At 46.2% G+C, this 17,294-nt stretch overlaps 8 protein-coding genes across 8 annotated transcripts; 3 read left to right on the top strand and 5 right to left on the bottom strand.

The window, feature by feature from the left end:
* Positions 1-2,672: 2,672 nt before the first annotated feature.
* Positions 2,673-3,985, bottom strand: C8R40DRAFT_1187629 (uncharacterized protein; the record flags this gene model as incomplete). Its single annotated transcript, XM_046233018.1, has 6 exons — positions 2,673-3,304; positions 3,362-3,445; positions 3,512-3,643; positions 3,702-3,739; positions 3,761-3,920; positions 3,983-3,985. 6 exons carry the CDS (start codon positions 3,983-3,985, stop codon positions 2,939-2,941), a joined length of 783 nt encoding a protein of 260 aa, XP_046087100.1. The 3' UTR covers positions 2,673-2,938.
* Positions 3,986-4,167: 182 nt separating this feature from the next.
* C8R40DRAFT_175284 (ribosomal protein L18e/L15P) lies at positions 4,168-5,314 on the top strand. The gene is made up of 6 exons (XM_046234253.1): positions 4,168-4,260; positions 4,319-4,405; positions 4,454-4,498; positions 4,552-4,882; positions 4,935-4,981; positions 5,032-5,314. Exons 1-6 carry the CDS (start codon positions 4,258-4,260, stop codon positions 5,077-5,079), a joined length of 561 nt encoding a protein of 186 aa, XP_046087099.1. The 5' UTR covers positions 4,168-4,257; the 3' UTR covers positions 5,080-5,314.
* A 205-nt stretch (positions 5,315-5,519) lies between these two features.
* C8R40DRAFT_1043782 (endoplasmic reticulum protein) lies at positions 5,520-7,436 on the top strand (the record flags this gene model as incomplete). The annotated part of the gene is made up of 8 exons (XM_046224191.1): positions 5,520-5,579; positions 5,652-5,881; positions 5,938-5,964; positions 6,024-6,150; positions 6,197-6,267; positions 6,318-6,572; positions 6,621-6,939; positions 6,993-7,436. The coding sequence occupies 8 exons, from the start codon at positions 5,520-5,522 to the stop codon at positions 7,434-7,436; spliced, it is 1,533 nt and encodes a 510-aa protein (XP_046087098.1).
* Positions 7,437-7,616: 180 nt separating this feature from the next.
* On the bottom strand, positions 7,617-10,074 carry C8R40DRAFT_175739 (uncharacterized protein). The gene is made up of 10 exons (XM_046234254.1): positions 9,456-10,074; positions 9,137-9,387; positions 8,975-9,072; positions 8,750-8,916; positions 8,606-8,697; positions 8,426-8,553; positions 8,355-8,374; positions 8,255-8,300; positions 7,929-8,207; positions 7,617-7,867 (listed from the first exon to the last, which is right to left on the bottom strand). The coding sequence occupies exons 1-10, from the start codon at positions 9,710-9,712 to the stop codon at positions 7,754-7,756; spliced, it is 1,452 nt and encodes a 483-aa protein (XP_046087097.1). The 5' UTR covers positions 9,713-10,074; the 3' UTR covers positions 7,617-7,753.
* C8R40DRAFT_1043858 (Bystin-domain-containing protein) lies at positions 9,994-11,738 on the bottom strand (the record flags this gene model as incomplete). The annotated part of the gene is made up of 8 exons (XM_046224194.1): positions 9,994-10,156; positions 10,224-10,404; positions 10,461-10,575; positions 10,631-10,958; positions 11,013-11,073; positions 11,143-11,287; positions 11,337-11,525; positions 11,580-11,738. 8 exons carry the CDS (start codon positions 11,736-11,738, stop codon positions 9,994-9,996), a joined length of 1,341 nt encoding a protein of 446 aa, XP_046087096.1.
* A 123-nt stretch (positions 11,739-11,861) lies between these two features.
* On the top strand, positions 11,862-13,426 carry C8R40DRAFT_1069168 (UDP-xylose synthase; the record flags this gene model as incomplete). The annotated part of the gene is made up of 6 exons (XM_046226084.1): positions 11,862-11,879; positions 11,930-12,440; positions 12,493-12,639; positions 12,696-12,738; positions 12,790-12,932; positions 12,987-13,426. The coding sequence occupies 6 exons, from the start codon at positions 11,862-11,864 to the stop codon at positions 13,424-13,426; spliced, it is 1,302 nt and encodes a 433-aa protein (XP_046087095.1).
* A 393-nt stretch (positions 13,427-13,819) lies between these two features.
* Positions 13,820-15,787, bottom strand: C8R40DRAFT_1170131 (Alpha/Beta hydrolase protein; the record flags this gene model as incomplete). The annotated part of the gene is made up of 11 exons (XM_046231483.1): positions 13,820-14,037; positions 14,094-14,158; positions 14,218-14,545; positions 14,601-14,697; positions 14,758-14,817; positions 14,869-14,946; positions 15,004-15,030; positions 15,093-15,207; positions 15,262-15,315; positions 15,364-15,440; positions 15,497-15,787. 11 exons carry the CDS (start codon positions 15,785-15,787, stop codon positions 13,820-13,822), a joined length of 1,410 nt encoding a protein of 469 aa, XP_046087094.1.
* Positions 15,788-16,013: 226 nt separating this feature from the next.
* C8R40DRAFT_1102219 (uncharacterized protein) lies at positions 16,014-17,188 on the bottom strand. The gene is made up of 6 exons (XM_046227987.1): positions 17,144-17,188; positions 16,709-17,095; positions 16,555-16,652; positions 16,456-16,498; positions 16,236-16,388; positions 16,014-16,185 (listed from the first exon to the last, which is right to left on the bottom strand). Exons 1-6 carry the CDS (start codon positions 17,153-17,155, stop codon positions 16,144-16,146), a joined length of 735 nt encoding a protein of 244 aa, XP_046087093.1. The 5' UTR covers positions 17,156-17,188; the 3' UTR covers positions 16,014-16,143.
* Between the last annotated feature and the right edge of the window lie 106 nt (positions 17,189-17,294).

Genomic DNA, 17,294 nt, shown 5'->3' with positions numbered 1-17,294 from the left:
TCGCATATTGTGCAGTAGATTGGTTGGTTGGAGTGCCCATTAGATTCCTTCCATTCTCTTTCACACAAAAATGAGGCAAGCTCGTTAACGGACATATTCAAAAAGGGCAGGGACGAGGACAGACCCAGGCTATGGCAGACCAGTCTGAAAACTCAAGTTCAGAGACATCCTCATTGAATCACACAGATCACGCACCTGAAAATGATAACTCAATGGATTCGGACTTGGATTATAAAGCTGCTCTCACTTCATCTGTTCCCACTGCACCACTCAAACAAGCACATCCAAGGCCTAAACCCCAGCCTATTCCCCCTTCTGATTCCAACTTCCATAGCTTGCATCCTGTAGACTCTCATGAGTCATTTGATGTACCAATTACTGGTGACCCAGGGACTGACAATGCCAAGGATCCTCAGATGAGCTTTGAAAAAGAGGATAATGGGGTAAGCAAAGAAGATGAGACAGTTGAAACAGCGATTTGGTCAATTTTGGGCCATAAATGGATTGGGCAGGGCTTGATGTTCATGGTAGAATGGGTCGACAATGATGTTATCTGGGAGTCTCTTTTGAACATCAAGGATTGTGTGGCTCCGGATGATTATTTGGTCCATCATGGCTTAGCTGAGCCTTCAAAACTATCCAAGAAGATGTATCTTGTAAGTAGAAAATGATAAATTGGTTGTATATAAATATGCATGGTAGGAAAGATAGTCCTATAACAATGGAGAAGCCGTTCCAACTTGGCTGCTCCTAGTTACCTTCTTCTCTACTCTTGATCTCCAGGGACTAGCAGTGTAACAGTGGTGAAGCACGAAGGGGAAGTAAAGGCATGGACAACAGAGAATGCACAGCTTTGAGAAAAGGGTAAAAGCAAAAGACTTGCCTCAAAAACCAGCTCATATCAGCAAGAAGGCACTCACAACCCTTCATCTCCAAAACGAACTGGAACCAGATTCACCGAGCGATACCAATGATGACTCACAGAGCAATAGCGGTGAAAGCGATTAAATGGCGGCTAACCAGGTAAGCTTGCCACAATGATCAAATGGCTGTGCACGTAACACTGTCATGCTGTCTCAATGAGCCCAAAAGCATGACAAATCAGCAATATTCTTAGTTAATTCCCCTCAATTGCATTTTTCCTCTCAGAGCTTTTTGAAGTACCACAAACCCCTCTAAATACACTTTGCATGATACCCAGTTTCAAAACAAAAGATACAGGTCAAAAGTCGCAACAAATATATGAAGTTTTGTATCAAGGAACCCTCGAACACTGTATGCAATGGATGTTGAGCATAATCATAGTGGAATATAATGCAGGAGGAATGTGTCAGAGGGTAGTGTTAAGATCATGTACACCGTGTAACCGTGTCAGAGGCCACAAGGTGTCTAAGAGCGGGAGGTCGAGTGGGACAGTAGTGAAGTTATTAACAACACCACTGTTACGCCGTTAGTCCCCGGAGATCGAGAGTATAGAAGGGAGGAGCTAAGTAGCAGCCAAGTTGGAGCGGCGGTATTGCCGGTGACGAGGAGCAAACCAAAGAACGTCTAAGTCCTAAGGTTATAGTAGAGAGTACTTCGAGGCAATGAGCCTGAAGACTTAGAGGAGCACAGAGTTAAGGAGGGAATCTAAGTTGATAATTAAACTGAGGAACTACAGTAGCGTACAGGCAGTATTTATATCTACGGAGCGGCGCATCGGTGCGGAACGCCAGACTAACTACTAGGAGCTATACGTGTAGTACCTGCAGGGTAAAGTAAAAGACAATAAGGAGGGACTAGAACGAAAGGGTATGTGTAGCGAGAAAGAACAATAAGGAGAGAATACAATAAAGATGGATCTTCGGAATACCGAGCGGCGGAATGGAGGCCCGAGGCATGGACTTGACAGGTAGTTGTGATAGGCAGGGTGTACTAATAGCAAAAATATACATGTTACATAGCATATGTTATGATGGAGCATGGGTTGGACTGTAAGTGAAGTCATTAACATCATAGTGGTTAGAACCATGCATTTGTGTTTGGTAATGCTTGGTCTAGTTTGTTGCAAAGAGTGGCACCAAGCAAGACCAAAACGTGCCTGCACAAAACAACTTAACTTCCGGAGTGCAATAGACCTTGCAAGCAAGGTGATATAATTTCAAGTATCGTAGTAGTATCTCAAATTTAACTACATACCAGCTTTCAATGAAGTTTTCAACACATGAATTTACAGTTGGTAGTCGAGAATGACTGTACACGCAATCGCAGGTAAGTAAATTTCAGAACATAACCGAGCACAACCTCGACACTACCACAAACACCCACACTAGTCCTGGAGGATCGAACTATAATTAGTAGTCACTCACCAATCATCAAACACCCATGTCGTTCCTGGTTTGTGAAGGAGAATCAAGAAAAGCTTCATGCTGGAACCTGAGAACAGCAGAGAGCATTTTCAGTTAGGCGCAAGTTCTTGTTAGGTGCTTCAGGCTTCAGCAATTTATTTCTTCCGGCGTATTCAACATTTTTCATCCGTCCATGGGCGCCTGATGTCAGACTCCATTCTTGTCGTCCTTCCGTAAAGAACACGTTTTGGATTTTATTGCAGCCATATTGTCCTTGCCAATGCTAGAAGGTGCTTAGTACGATGCGTACCAGATGTACGCGATTAAGTTCACGACTGGTGGTGTACTTGTACTTGCAATAAAAATGGAACATCGAAAGCAAACGATAACTAGACAAAACTTGAGACGACGACGAAAACTTGACAACTTGGGAAGTTTGGACTATTGAAGAGCGTTCCAGTCTTCTTTTGTGATAAGATAACGGTAATTAACTTGAACGAAACGACAGGACAACGGTCCCGTAATCAAGGGTAAACTCTTTGGCTGCGTGGACCTTCTCTTTTTGAGATTGAACTCAGCGTAGTTGTCAGAACGACGACGAGCCGAAGAATTTACCAACGCGCCTCTGTCGCCGGAGGGGCGTCAAAATCCCGACTAGGACGGGCAGGGCTACTGCCCCGAGGTGGGCTACGAGAATAGCTCCTTCGGCGTCTATACTCCGGAGAGTACCTTCCGCTTCGAGGCGGGGGGCTACGGCGCTCACGCCAGTCCCGAGAGTCCCTGCCATAGTTATCACGGTCTCTGCGATCCCGGTCCCTATGCGAATCGCGAGAGTCACGATAGTAATCCCTTTCCCTGTCGCGGTCATAGCGTGTGTCCCGAGTCGCACGACGATGACCCATGTATTCACCAGGAGTTGGAGCATGAGGACGGTCGGTGACAGAGTAGTCTACACGAATGCGTCGTCCATTGAGATCCTAAACGTTTGATTTGAATATGATACTTTGTGTATGATTTCAAGTGATTGCGCTCACAACTCCGTTTAATTCTTGGATACAGCGGGTTGCATCTTCAGTAGTAGCCATTCTGATGAATCCAAAGCCCCGAGAGCGATCGGACTGATATTGAGGACTGTTAGGACAACCGCATGCACACCATTGATATTGATACACGATGTCACTTACACGCTGATCATATACAATGGTCACCTTCTCAACGCGACCGAAACGACTGAACTCTTCGTCCAAGTCCCTTTCTTGCGTACGAATACTCAGTCCGAACACTCCGAGAACGCTTGAGGGGTTCGGGGCCTTGGACTAACCAGTTAGTACAACATAACACAAAGCCACAACGCGGTGCAGCAGACGGACGTACAATAGGAGCATGCGCTGGTCTCCTGGGAGCAGAGGTTGCTGGGGCTGGAGACCTATTACGACGAAATGGGCTTCTGTAGCCATTCTCCCGAGGAGGGCTACGTGACCTCGAACGGCCTCGAGGGGGAAGAGGGTCCCGATCAGTGGGAGGAACTACGGGAGGCACTGGATCATTATAATCCTGAGAGTAAGGGTCGGGAGGCAAATTTGTGTTTTCGTACTAGAAAAAAATCGTCGTTATTAGGGAAAAGTAGCACTTGTGTCTTACGAAAAATAACACACCATGGTCCAGATTGAACTTTATCGGTCGAAGTCTGCTGAATATCACAACAGTTGTGCAGGAAAAAGAGTATAGACGGTTGCAATACGCTGTAAACTGCGGTGTCAGTACGCAGGCAATACCTTCAACAGCGGGAACAGAGATGCGTTAGAGCGGAGCTGGAAATGAGCTAGCCACGTGCTTTGCGGCTGTATAGCTTTCTCACGATCACACTGATTCGCTTTCATTTGCTCCGGACGCTATCCTCGACACCGACTTATTCTGCCGCAAAATCAAGATGGTGAGCTAGTTGTTAAATGTGGGTGTGAAGGCTGGGAGCTTATGCTGCTTGGGTACAGGGTATCGACCTTACTGCCCACCACGTCAAGAAGGGTAATCGTACCGCCCCGAAGAGCGAGGATCCTTACCTTTTGTTGCTTGTCAAGGTGTGTATAATGATATCGTTTATATATCTTCAACTAACATTTCCAAAGCTATATCGCTTCTTGGCTCGCCGGACGGACTCAAGCTTCAACAAGGTCGAATTCCGTCAGTCAGTGATCAAAGGGTTGCGTGTTGATTTTTGTTTCAGGTCATTCTTCATCGTCTTTTCCTTTCTAAAATAAATCGCCCTCCGCTTTCGCTATCCCGCATTGTTCGAGAGACCTCCAAAACCCCCGATCTTTCCTCAAAAGTCATCGTTCAAGTCGGCACTGTCACAGATGACATTCGTTTGACTGAGGTTCCCAAACTCACGATTGCTGCCTTGCGCTTCACCCGATCAGCCAAGGAGCGCATCCTGAATGCAGGCGGTGAGATCCTTACCCTCGATCAGCTTGCTCTGAGAGCACCGACCGGTTCAAACACTGTTTTGCTTCGCGGGCAAAGGAACACTCGCGAGGCCGTCAAGCACTTTGGCATGGGTGAGAGTCAGGCTCGATTTTCGTGGACTCTCGTTTTAAACATTTTCTCTAGGTCCTCACAAACACAAGAAGCCATATACGATCTCCAAAGGTCGCAAAGTTAGTGTTAAACATTTCTCTGCAAAGAATTTAATCTCATATTCCTCCAGTTCGAACAAGCTCGTGGTCGCCGAAAGTCGCGTGGTTTCAAGGTGTAAGGAGCTCCCAAAAGTTGGGTTGGCCAAGCTGGGCAGGGGATGGTGTTCACTATATGCAATACATATGCCATCGGTACCCTTTGTATTCTCAAACAAATACTTATGTTACGCAGTATGTTATTACCCATCTCGTATGCTTATACTGTGACTCTTCGGTGTCAAGCGGTATGACGGTAGCTAGGACCCCAGAATGGTCAGGCTTCTGAGTTTGGGCAAAAAAATGAGTGCGGGATTCGATAGACGAACGTTCCTTTTTGGGGTTAATCACGTAGTTGCCGTTTGGGGTTGCTTTAGCGCCAGCAACGGACAAAAAAACTTGGTCCCCAAACTTTTTCCCTCTCCTGTCTTTGCCACTCAGTTTGCAAGGCTTTGTTGAGTCTTCCAACCCGTTTGTTGGCTGGTCGTCGACAACTTTACACTCTACGTCTTTCTAATACATCATGGACGCGTTGTTCGTGCCTCTAGCGGGTGCCGTGGGTGCTTCAGTGGACCAGGTTAAGGTATGTGTATAAATATCATATGCATTCTTTATCGTTGCAATGATCCCATTCTCATTGATCTTGACATTCTAGCTCATTTCATGTCTTCTCATTGCCTACCCTCTTGGGAGCGTCTTCGTACGCATTCCGGCCGACAAACCCACCTTGAGGCATCTCTTCAATATCAGTGTTTCCTTGTTCTACTTTTTTCCCATGTTGGGAATGTATACCGGTTTTCTGCAATTGTTAGGTGATATTTTGATAACCTACTTCGCGGCCAAATTCAGTTCGACCTCCAAAGTTATGCCGTGGTTCATCTTTTTGTGCGTACTACGTTTTCATTTCTTGTGCTTCCGTATTGACGCATTCGTTCATGTAGATTCATTTTGGGACACTTGATGTTCAAGTATGTGTCTTCACGCTGTCGGCCTAGTCTGAGCCTGTCGGCTGATCTACTTGGTTCAGCCATATCATACGTGTCATCTATGACCTAAGTTACGAAACAATCGAAGTGACTGGACCTCAAATGGTGCTTACTATGAAATTAACGACATTTGCCTGGAATGTATGGGATGGTCGTCGGGATCCGAAGGTATGCAACATATCTCTGACAGGAGTGTCCGCTAATGCACGACCAGGATTTAGACAAATGGCAGTTAGAAAAATCTGTCCGCGAATTCCCGTCATTGCTCGAGTTCCTAGGCTACGCGTACGCTTCTTTAGTATCTTGCCCTTCTCATAATATTCATAGGTTTACAGTCTCTACTTCCCAGGTGTCTTGGTCGGCCCCTCACTGGAATTCACCGATTACATAAACTTAGTTCATGAAAGGACCTTCACTGCACCAGGCAAGCATGAAGGGGGACGTCGTCTTCCAGCGGGTAGGAAGCGTGTGGGATACCGCAAGATGGTAACAGGCCTGGCTTTCCTTGGTGTCTTCGTCGTTTTCGGAGGCTCGAATAACTACTCCGTGATGGTCACACCATGGTTCGCAGAGCAAAGCTGGCTGAAAAGGTATGTTGTGATCTTGAGATGGGTAAAGTAGTTAAGTTTGCGTCACAGAGTCCTTTTGGCCCAGCTTTACGGCACTTGCGAGCGAACCAAGTACTACGCTATCTGGACACTCACAGAAGGCGCAAGCATTCTTACTGGGAACGGCTTCACTGGATTCACCTCTACAGGCCAGTCGACATGGAACGGTGCAGCAAATGTTATTCCAACCGTCATCGAGTTCCCAAGCAACTTCAAGGTCTTATTGGACTCGTGGAACATGAAAGCTAACGTATGGTTGAGGGAATGCGTGTACAAAAGGATTACACCCAAAGGCCAAAAACCCGGATTTTGGAGTAGTATGTTGACGTTCGCAACTAGTGCCTTCTGGGTAAGTGATACCTTATACATCGGGTACTGATTCCTAAACTCTTCCTTTTGCAGCATGGCGCTCAAGTAGGCTACTACCTCACATTCCTTATGGGTGGCTTCATAACCAGTGCAGCGCGTCTTGCCCGCATGAACTTTCGTCCATTCTTCCTTCCTGCTGAAGGCCAGCCCATCACAACAGCGAAACGTCTATATGACTTCGTCGGCGCTCTTATTTCTCTACTAGTGCTGAACTACGTAGCGTCACCCTTCATGCTTCTTACTTGGGAAAATTCTATCACTGGATGGACAAGACTCGGTTGGTATGGGCATGTCATTGTCATGGGTTCGTTGTTGTTCTTCTACGTCGGTGGATCGGGATTCTGCCGTAGTTTGCAGAAGAAACGGGGCATTTCTTCGAAGAAAGTTGCGTCGGCCTCCGGAGCCGCCACTCCAGTTGCGGAAAAGACTTTTCAGGTTCCCCCCGCGCTTGACAAGATTGTTCCTCCTCCGATATAGGTAACATAACTCCAAGGGTGCTCAAGGTTTCCAAAATTTAACGTCCTACGCTGACGTATACAGCCTAAAACATGATTTACTTAGAAAGCTTTCCTACTCGCTTCACTTAATTTGTCTAGATAGAATAGTGGTTCATAGAGAATACTGATACAAGCACACGGTCTCGGTGTAATGGTATATTCTTGGCTCTCCACCCCACTTGCACCTATATCGAACTGAAGCTGAAGTAACAGTACTTGTTATCATTCACCGTGGTCGATGATGTCTGAATCACGTAGTTCTGCATTGACGTGCTATAGTAGCTGTACTAAGGTCGTTCACAGAGATACAATCAAAGCCTCGGAAGCCTGAACAACAACTGTCAAGCTTCCCCCCGTTACCACCACATTTTCCCTGGTTTGAGTACCAATAGCATTACAATCGCCATCAAACTGCCGTCGCGTACATATATTCTCAATGAGCAGTGTGAATTAAAAACGGCGTATAACGTACCGTTACACCACCACCAATAGTGACTATGCCACCTTCATCCACTCGCGAGGTTGCATTGGGCCCAGTGAGACGCAGAGCAGTTGCAGTTCCACTAGAAGGTATTCCTCCGCCTGTGAACGAGACTGACGTGCTTGATCGTGTGCCGGTTCCGTCGTAGTAGTTGGAGTTGTATACTAAAAGACGAACTGCAACGCCTGCAGAGTTGTAGACCACATACGACGCTACCGCCCCAGTCCCGTCGTCGAGTATCTCGAGTTTCGCTCCGTCAGTTCCAAGAAACTAGGAATATTGAGGACAACATCAAACTCGAATATGAAATCGCTTGCCTGAGACACGAAATAAGCTCCATAGAAAGGCGCGCCAGTTGTGAAGCTTTCGTGGTGGGTCAGTAAAAATCTGACCCCTCATAGTAATTTTTTGCCTTACCGACCCCACCAGCAGTATTGCTACGGCATTGAGGTCAGTGCCTCTAATTACATCGACAAATTTAGATTTACGCAATCCCCGATGGTTCCCTGATGAAAGTACGACCGTTCCACCCCATTGAGGGCTCCTTGGAGAACGTAGTCTACGATCCACAACGCCGCTCCAAAAGTAGGACTGATACCCCCTCCACCGCAGGTGGCTACAATCCATATATGTATGAGGCACCCGGTTTACTGTAGAAAAAATCTCACCAGAGTTAGTTTCACCGAGGAAGTATCTGACACCAGCCGCATGTGCAGAAGCTGCATCGTCCTTGAAGCCAGCCGTATAAGATACAATTCCACTGACAAGAAAATATCAGGGCTACTACAGGTACAAACCGGAACAAAGCTTACGAGTGACTCATAAGTGTTTGCAAGTTCGTAGTCGCCCCATCGCATGCTGACTGCGGATACGAATGCTCAGAAACGGTCCTGACATTACTGATACTGGTGCCCAGAAGGGGGATAGTGGCTGCTGTACGCCAGGAGAGATACACTGCAGCTTGAAAAATGTTTCCGACCTATAAGTTGAACTCGTTGATTTTGGGTGAAGAAGTTCCCAGTGGATGGAGTTCTTACAGATGGTGCAATTGCGGTGAACCAACTTTTTTCACTTGCAGCATCAGCGGTTTGGCTCCAACCAGAAGAAGGAACGATTGGAGAGGTGGATGCATATACTGGGTAAAAATCATACGAATCAACATCAACGATATTTCGTCACGGAAAGCGACGTGATCCTACAGTCTGGTTCATTTCCAAGCTCGATAGCGTACAAATTTGGCATGGTGTTCTTTGCTTGTACGGCAGCAGATAGAGTATTGGCTTGGTCGTTGAGCTGCCGATTGAGTCCAATGGTGACGTTCCCTTTCAAGTTGCTGGCAGCGAGAGTGAAAAAGGAGGGCCCAAACGTGAGTGAGGTGGGTGCATCTGTGGGACTGGCCACGGTATAGCTGACTGCAGTAGTGAGGGAGGGATCATAGGTCGCACGATCTCTACATAGTTGGATCGTCACCAGTTCGAATATTTGCTCGGACTCATCAGCCCAGTATGAGATACTTACTGAGTTGTACCACCGATCCGAACAGCAACAGGTGCACCTCGTAATGCTTGTAGGTTTGCCAAACACGTCCCTGTAGAGACCAGCTCTGTATATCCAGGGAAAGCAAAAAATTCTAGTGAAACAGCGACTTGAGAGCTATCAATCGTAGCGGCGGTCGAAGGTGCTGTTGTTGGGATAGTGATCGCAGCGATGTATGAGAACAAAGATGTCACAGTAAAGAGGATAATGTCGACACGTTTGCAACCACGAATATACATCTTGTCGAAGGAGACTCAAGGCAACAAGCAAAACATAACAGGGCATTTAAATCACAGGAAAAATATATGATAGATAGTCCTGAACATCTGAGCTAGAAGGAAAAATGCTGATTGGTGTGGGCGGACAAACCATGTTGACTCCTAGTGCATGTGATGAATCAAGCTTTTCCGAAGTAGGACCGGTGTGCAGGAGATCAAGTTGCATATCGCATGAATACCAGAACAAATCTCACTATAGGAAGATGTAGGAAGCTATAGGATCAGACAGAAGCCTTACAACATCATGCCATTTCAAAGTCCTCGCTCACATCATCCCTTGGTGCACCCCTCACAACGGAATTGACCAGTTCGCGTCTGATTTCAGGGCTGATTTGCGCATGTGGCGTGGCTCGCACGACATCCAACAAAGCGTCCTTTTGGTCTGGGGTGAGATCAGAACCGTATCTATTGGGAGAATGAAATGTGGAATTCAGAAATTGATGACGATTGACATAATCTGAGAATTTCATACCGTTGCACGAATACTAACAGACTTTGATGCCATAGTACCGGAAGACGATCAGACTCTCCACGATTACGGGCTTTGTAGGTATTTGAAAGCCGGATGAAATGAAAAACAAGCGCGTCGACAACTTTGTATGGCAGTTCAAACTTTTTGTCAACGAGAACTCGAATAAAAAGGGAATTGGGACCTAGAAAGGATTGTAAAAATGAGGATGCAAAAGGAGAGGAGCCAGTGTCAAGGCACCAGTATAATCCATTTCGGCTATCCGTAACAATGCCGCAGATGCATGTAGCACAGGTATTTTCACTTTAGCAAGGATAGAAGCAACGACTGCGGCTTCTTTCAATGTACACCCTTGCTGAAGAATGATCGGTCAACCACAGTCGGAAAGGACGTAGAGCTGGGTCACACACATCGAGCATTGGGAAGATGATACCCTTGAAGAAGGCACCGGGTTTGTACAATGCCCTCTTCAAGGCTTCATAATACTGCACATTGAGTTTCTTGTGCTCCTGAATATCTTCCCGGATCGCATCGAGCAGTACAACACTGAGGAAAAGCTGAGCCTGCGGAGGCTTCATTGTAGAAATAAATATTCTAGTCGCCGCTCTGCATGCATGAGGCGACCAGTTTTCAGGTTCGGTGAGGGCGAGGATGCGAGCCCAAGCAGAAAGAGTGGGTATGACCTTGAATAGTTTGGGTAGCGGGCCCGATATGTATTTTTGGAGAAAGAAACCCAGTCTGAGTGGGACCGATGAGGGGGTGGCATGGGAAAAAATTCATAGAAATGCGTACTTCGTGTACGCTTCGACCACCTTTGGGTCAAGCCCCAGAGCTGGATTTGGCTTTGATCGATCTTACAGGTGAATAGCAAGATTTAATGTCCGATTCTTGTTAATTCATAGACTCTGAATCTTGCGCATACCTTGTTGTACTTTTTGTATCGCAGCGGTGTTTTGGGTCCCATGACTGTCGAGCTTTGCGAAAATTATATCTGCTAAAGTTTTGCGCTCCCCAGGATTATGAGGCAGTAATGCGTCTAGGGTCTCCATATCTCCTGAATCTATTTCCTGCAAGATGTATTGTATAGAGGTGAAAAGTCGGATATGAAAGACGTACGAATATCTCTTCTACATCCTCACCACTTATGCTATCTCCTTCTTCTTCTTCGTCCTCATCGACATCCCTTGCCGAAAATTCATAACCTGCTTCACCTTCTTCATCTTCTGTCTCTGGAGCATCTAACTCTTCTTGTTGAATCTTGGCTAATTCTAAGATACGTCTTGAGGTCTTTGGATCTAATACAGCCTTACAGATTATGATCAAAGAGGATACGTGAGAGTAGAATTATGATAGTGTTACCTCCGAATCTTCGTTCTCCTGCACTGATTTTTTGGGGTTTTTTTTTCTTTTTCCCGGCTCCGAGACTCGACCATATGTTGCTTCCTGCTGATCCTCGTCGAGCTGAACGAGCAGGGGATCATGACGGGTCTTGCCTGATGATTTTATGGCGCGAGGCATAATGGGTGACAGTGTAGGGAAAGTGAGCAATAGCCCAGGAACGTGTGAACTTCAGAAAATCGCGAGTTTTGTCATTCCGTCAGTCTGTACGTTCATCCTCTTTCTTTTCTCCATACCACCATCATGCCTTCCACCTCTCCTGTATGGTTAATATTTCCGACTTCAATTCTATCGCTAATCTTCTTCTTCAGGTCAAGGTCCTCGACAAGAGCGGTCAGGAAATCGTCTCAGTTGGTTTCGACCGTTTTGGCTTCAACAGCGAGGTCCCCATTGACGCTTTACGTTCTTTGTACCTCCGCTCCCATTACGTCGTGACATCCACCTCCGATAAAGTCGACGGGGATTCGCTGGACCCTGACGCTGAGGAACAGCAGCACGCCAAATTTACGAAAGGTCTTTCAGCTTATCAATCAAAATCGATATTCTACCCTGAAGATAACTCAATCTCTTATACTACACTCGCTCGTTTCCCTCCCGTGAAACTGCTCGCGCCCTCTCAACGTAAACGTGTACTCGTGACCGGTGGTGCTGGTTTCGTTGGCTCCCACCTCGTCGACCGTCTCATGCTTCTCGGTCACGACGTTACTGTTCTCGACAATTTCTTCACTGGGTCGAGAACCACTGTCAGCCACTGGGTCGGTCACCCTAATTTTGAGCTCGTCCGTCATGATGTTGTCGAGCCCTTTATGATTGAATGTGACCGTACGTCCGACCGGTTCGCAAGTTCTCTATGATTTCTGATTTCTTCTAATAGAAATCTATCATCTTGCTTGTCCCGCATCCCCTCCTCACTACCAGTTTAATCCTGTCAAAACCGTCAAGACTTCTTTCATGGGTACCCTCAATATGCTTGGTCTCGCCAAGCGTACCAAGGCACGTTTCCTGATCTCAAGCACCTCCGGTAAGATTTGTCCACCGATGGATTATGCTCGTGCCTCATGATATGTCTTCGTGCAGAGGTGTACGGAGACCCTGAGGTTCACCCACAACCTGAGGATTAGTGCGTATATTCAGTCTTGTGTTTCACGATTCGCAATCTCAATGTTTGCAGCTGGGGTCATGTCAACCCGATTGGTGATCGTGCCTGCTATGATGAAGGAAAACGAGTCGCTGAGACTTTGACCTACGGTTATCAACGTCAGGATGGTGTCGATGTTCGTGTTGCTCGTATCTTCAACACTTACGGTCCTCGCAGTGTGTACATGGTTTTCCATTACCACGAGCGCTTGCTCAACGTTCTTTGATTAGTGAACCCCTATGACGGCCGTGTGGTGTCCAATTTCATTGTTCAAGCGCTCAAGGGTGAAGACCTCACTGTTTATGGTGACGGTACCCAAACTCGATCTTTCCAGTACATCCATGATCTTATCGACGGCCTCATATGTCTTATGAATTCCGACGAGTCTCGCCCTGTAAACATTGGAAACGGTGACGAATTCACAATCGGGGAGTTCGCCGAGCTCGTCCGTGAAATTGTGGAGAAGGTTCAATCGGAGGCTGGAGACAGGCCTAGTCGTCGAGTTCAGATAATTTACAAGACTCTTCCCAACGACGACCCACAAAAACGCCGCCCAGATACCAGTCGTGCTAAAGAGTCGCTCAAGTGGCAGCCACGGTGGACTGTGCGTATGGGCTTGGAGGAGATGGTTAGGTATTACAAGGCTAAGATGGCTGAGGGCAGCCTCTAAATTTATCTGGTTCTACAGCATACTTGCACAGTCCCAAAAAGTGCTCTCACTTACTTTCTATGTACGAATCGGAACGGTCATCACTGGATGTCGGTAATTTTCTTTAGGTTAATTAGATTGGGGATACATATTCGAATAATATCGATGGTTATACATATAGCGGTTTGTGGTGAATTCCATATATTGAACCAATGTGTTTATTTATAGGCCTCAACGTCAACAACCATGTACAGTGAATATGACGGTAGGAAACCTCAGGGAGGTAGAAGTTAATGTAGAGTTGTTCTGCAGTATAATAATGAAGGTATGTACTTGTTAAATCCGCATGAATATATATGTAGGTGTAGATGTGAAGATGCTGTCTGGATTATACAGGATAAGAAAGCCATCCAATCATTTTAATAGCCGTTGAAACGAGTTGGGGGTATTAGAGTTCACAACTTTGGCCATAGAACCTTTGATGACATGTTTATCCACTGAACTCGGGCTGATCGTGGCCCGTCGTAATCGACCTTGATGTGCGAGATCACCCGTTACAGGCTCTGATTGGGGAAGAGGTAGTAATCTTTCATACGGTTCAGCTTCTTGTTTCCCATTTTTTGTTAATGACGCTGCGAAGTAACAAATCAAATCAGACCCTCAACAAGATAGGCGGAAGTTGACCCACAGCTAGCATAAGATATCCCGTCTTTCTCTCCTGAGAACCAATGCTGCTTCCTGGTTTCAGAAAATCTATCAAGAGGTGGTAAAATGATGATTATGGCACGGGAAAAGGGATGCTGATGACTCACTTTCTAATTGGTTTCCCGTTGGGTCCGCAGGGATTGAACGCGGCTCCCTCACCTTTTCGATACAATTTCAACGAATCTTCCTGGCCTTTGACCACCTCCGGTGGAAGACATGAGAACGACATTGGTGACAGAGGATCCCGCAATGAAATAGCCGAATCGCCCATCAGTTGCGCCAATTTTTCCAACGCGACAGACATTCGTTCCATCTTAGGAGTAGGACTGGGGAGCAGGTCGGATCTATGGTGTGGTAATCTCAAGACGAACTTGCTGAAGACCTGATTAGTAATTGAAGCGGTTCCCGGGACAACGTTCAGTGCACCGACACCTCCTGTTCAGAATCAATGGATATAGTATAAGTTTACTTCAGAGACGGGAGGACGCACCCTTGACCTCATACAATATGGCACCACCCTCAGCGTTAACAAGGTCCGCAACCAGTCTCTCGGCATATTTGAGCGGGGAAACTTCATTTCGCTCACCCTGATAACGATACAAGATCGTTGGAAGAAATTCTTGATTACAAAAACCATGAGGACTGACCTGAATGATAAGGACTGGCTGAGTGACCTCCTTCAGCATGTATGATTTCAGCGGCGTCCGCTGGTGATTTATCAGACAACGTGGTCAAAAACCTCGGAATGTAAAGCTCACGTTCATGATTACCCCGAGCTGTTCTACTATGCGCGTCCGACGGAAGGGAGGCATTTCAATCTCCCAATATTCGATTAACTGAGACAATTCATCAGCAAATTACGCGTTCGGGTTACCGAATATTCCTGAGCGTACATCATCCCTCAAGTCAGGATCACATTCCTTGGTGAAGGTTTTCTTCAATACGATATACAAAAAGTAGAGGAAACGGTCTGTGTACGCACTGATCCCACTATAAACCGAGTTAGTTCCATCGAAACATGTTCCAGCGACTCTAAATCTTCAGTATAGCACCATGTTTGCATCATTTCATCGTAGGCATTGAAGACCCATTTCATTCTACATAGATGAAAGGTGAATATATGAGCCTGCTCCAATAAAGCAGTTACATACTCTGTTGGAGCCGGAACATTACACAGCGTCAAGCTCAGACACAATTCTGGGAATCTTAAGAAGGTCAGTTATAGTTTGTGTCATTGTATCACATAGACCCACAATATGGCGAAGCGCAGAGCAGAGTTGACAGCTAGGGTTTCGCAAGCAAAAATGTGGCAGGGTGGTAGGTGTAGTTCCTGAGGAAAAGAAGGTATTTCACGGCGAAGGAAATGAGCAGAGTGTCTGAACTGACCTGACAACACATTGCAATATCTGCTGCCTCCACCCATAAATCATGCTTTCCATTTGCTCTGCATACGGACTGTCCACAAACCCGCATGTCGAATGCAATGAGATTGAAATTGCTCCCAAGTCGCGGGTCGGAAAATTGTTCTGTAAGCCAGGACGAGTCCAACGTTGTCGGATGTAGCATCAAGATGGTCGGTTTTTCCGGGTCAAATCCACCAACACAGTCATACTCGGTATTGGTGATATAAAATATCGACGCAAAGTCGTCCTTGCTATAGATATCGACGAAGGGCATGCCAATGATTTCTCTTCATTCAAGAAGGATTTGGAAAGAAGCAGAGGAGAAATTGAGGAAGAGTAGAGAAGAGCTGGGGAAGAGTAAGTAGCAGTAGGTAGCAGTGGAAAGGTTTTGGTTTCACCATTTCACAACCCGATTATGGCCCTGAATAGAAGAGTAGCCGCTGATCACCGCACCGGTCCGATATTTGAATTTCAAACGGTTACGGCACACCGACAACACACCAAAACATCTAAGTAAGTGAACTCACATACATGTATGTACAATCAAAAATCAAGTACTAGTACAGAGGGAGGTACATGTAAACTCCGTATTGATATTTTCAAGACAGGCCGGCTTCATCACTAAATAATTCAGATGAGGCCTTCCAGCACCTGCATGATCTTCTGTTGTTTCTGTCCACTGGAAATTAGGAGAAACTCGAAATGGAAGTTGTTACGCATACCTCTCTTTCTGATAACTCCGTTGTAGCAAACATGGTTGGTACGCCTATCTGGAAGAGTGCTTCTTGTTGCTGTAAAACAAGCCCATCCCATGCAGGAAGCACCCGCTCAACATCGAATCGTTTCAACTCTTTCTCGAAAGCATCCACCAACATCTGAAAATATCAATGTCAGCACTGTTACCAACATGTTGAGTGATTTATCTCCAAAAACTTCACAAACATTAGCTTCGTGCCTCGATATTCCTGAGCCAATCATGGATGCCCTATGTTCAACAAATAATTATGCGCAATTCATGCTTTGAAAGGAATCCGGTATCACTTCGTTTTTGCAACATTTACTCTTGTTTCGTACTTCGATAGAATAGCCTTTCTCTCGTCTGATAGTTTGATTTCGAGGATCTCTTGCTCCTGCTTCATCTGCAACAGAAGATGCTAATTAATGGAGCTTGACCCATGATAGAATAGTGCCGCACAGCTTTCAAAGCTTCTGCAAATAACGGGCTCGCAGATTTCCTTGCTATCAAGGGAAGCGCTTGCTGAAAAGTCAAGTACCGGTGGTCGTCAACTCTGTGCACTGAGTTATTAGAAGCAGGAAGGGTCATCGAAAAGGAAGATTCGGATGCGTCGTTTTGGAAGGCGGCAAGATGATGATTCTGTGACGTGTCAACAACATTCGGGTGAGGTTCGGTCTGGAGTTGAGAGAGAAGGGCTGCGACGGAAACAGCCTGGGGTGCAGAACTAGATTGTGGTGTATCTAAAATGTGTTGAGGGCTTCCATCAGGATACGAGGAGGCGACAGCATCTTTCCAAGCCTGAGAATGTTGTAATTGCTCCAGGAGAGCTTGAATGCCTTGAGTGTCCTTGATAAACATTCATTTGAGTCTTACATTGTGCTATAGCGTACTTACGTTGGCGTCCATGTTTAAAAGTAAAATTTGGGCGCTTGTGGCACACTTCCATCAGGGTACTTGATCAGCTGAGTCTACGCTTTCGATAAAACAGCTCAAATACAGCTTGTAGCAATGAAAGAAACAAGCCAATTGCAACGAGATAGAGCTT

The sequence above is a fragment of the Lentinula edodes genome, assembly GCF_021015755.1.
Source record: "Lentinula edodes strain Le(Bin) 0899 ss11 chromosome Unknown C8R40scaffold_15, whole genome shotgun sequence".
In the NCBI taxonomy this organism is placed as follows: domain Eukaryota; kingdom Fungi; phylum Basidiomycota; class Agaricomycetes; order Agaricales; family Omphalotaceae; genus Lentinula; species Lentinula edodes.
Note: the sequence above shows the minus strand (reverse complement) of the source record. Positions and strands in the feature narration are given on the sequence as shown.

What these genes read in the sequence shown, in the direction of transcription:
- C8R40DRAFT_175284 (XM_046234253.1), top strand. An exon ending in CGGACTCAAGCTTCAACAAG is followed by an intron (nt 4,499 to 4,551) that starts GTCGAATTCCGT and finishes TTTTTGTTTCAG; the next exon opens with GTCATTCTTCATCGTCTTTT. An exon ending in CGATCTCCAAAGGTCGCAAA is followed by an intron (nt 4,982 to 5,031) that starts GTTAGTGTTAAA and finishes ATATTCCTCCAG; the next exon opens with TTCGAACAAGCTCGTGGTCG.
- C8R40DRAFT_175739 (XM_046234254.1), bottom strand. Translation starts at nt 9,712, where the DNA reads ATGTATATTCGTGGTTGCAAACGTGTCGACATTATCCTCTTTACTGTG. An exon ending in CGGATCGGTGGTACAACTCA is followed by an intron (nt 9,388 to 9,455) that starts GTAAGTATCTCA and finishes CCAACTATGTAG; the next exon opens with AGATCGTGCGACCTATGATC. An exon ending in CAAACACTTATGAGTCACTC is followed by an intron (nt 8,698 to 8,749) that starts GTAAGCTTTGTT and finishes TTTTCTTGTCAG; the next exon opens with TGGAATTGTATCTTATACGG.
- C8R40DRAFT_1102219 (XM_046227987.1), bottom strand. An exon ending in TTGCAGAAGCTTTGAAAGCT is followed by an intron (nt 16,653 to 16,708) that starts GTGCGGCACTAT and finishes CTTCTGTTGCAG; the next exon opens with ATGAAGCAGGAGCAAGAGAT. An exon ending in TATCGAGGCACGAAGCTAAT is followed by an intron (nt 16,389 to 16,455) that starts GTTTGTGAAGTT and finishes TGATATTTTCAG; the next exon opens with ATGTTGGTGGATGCTTTCGA.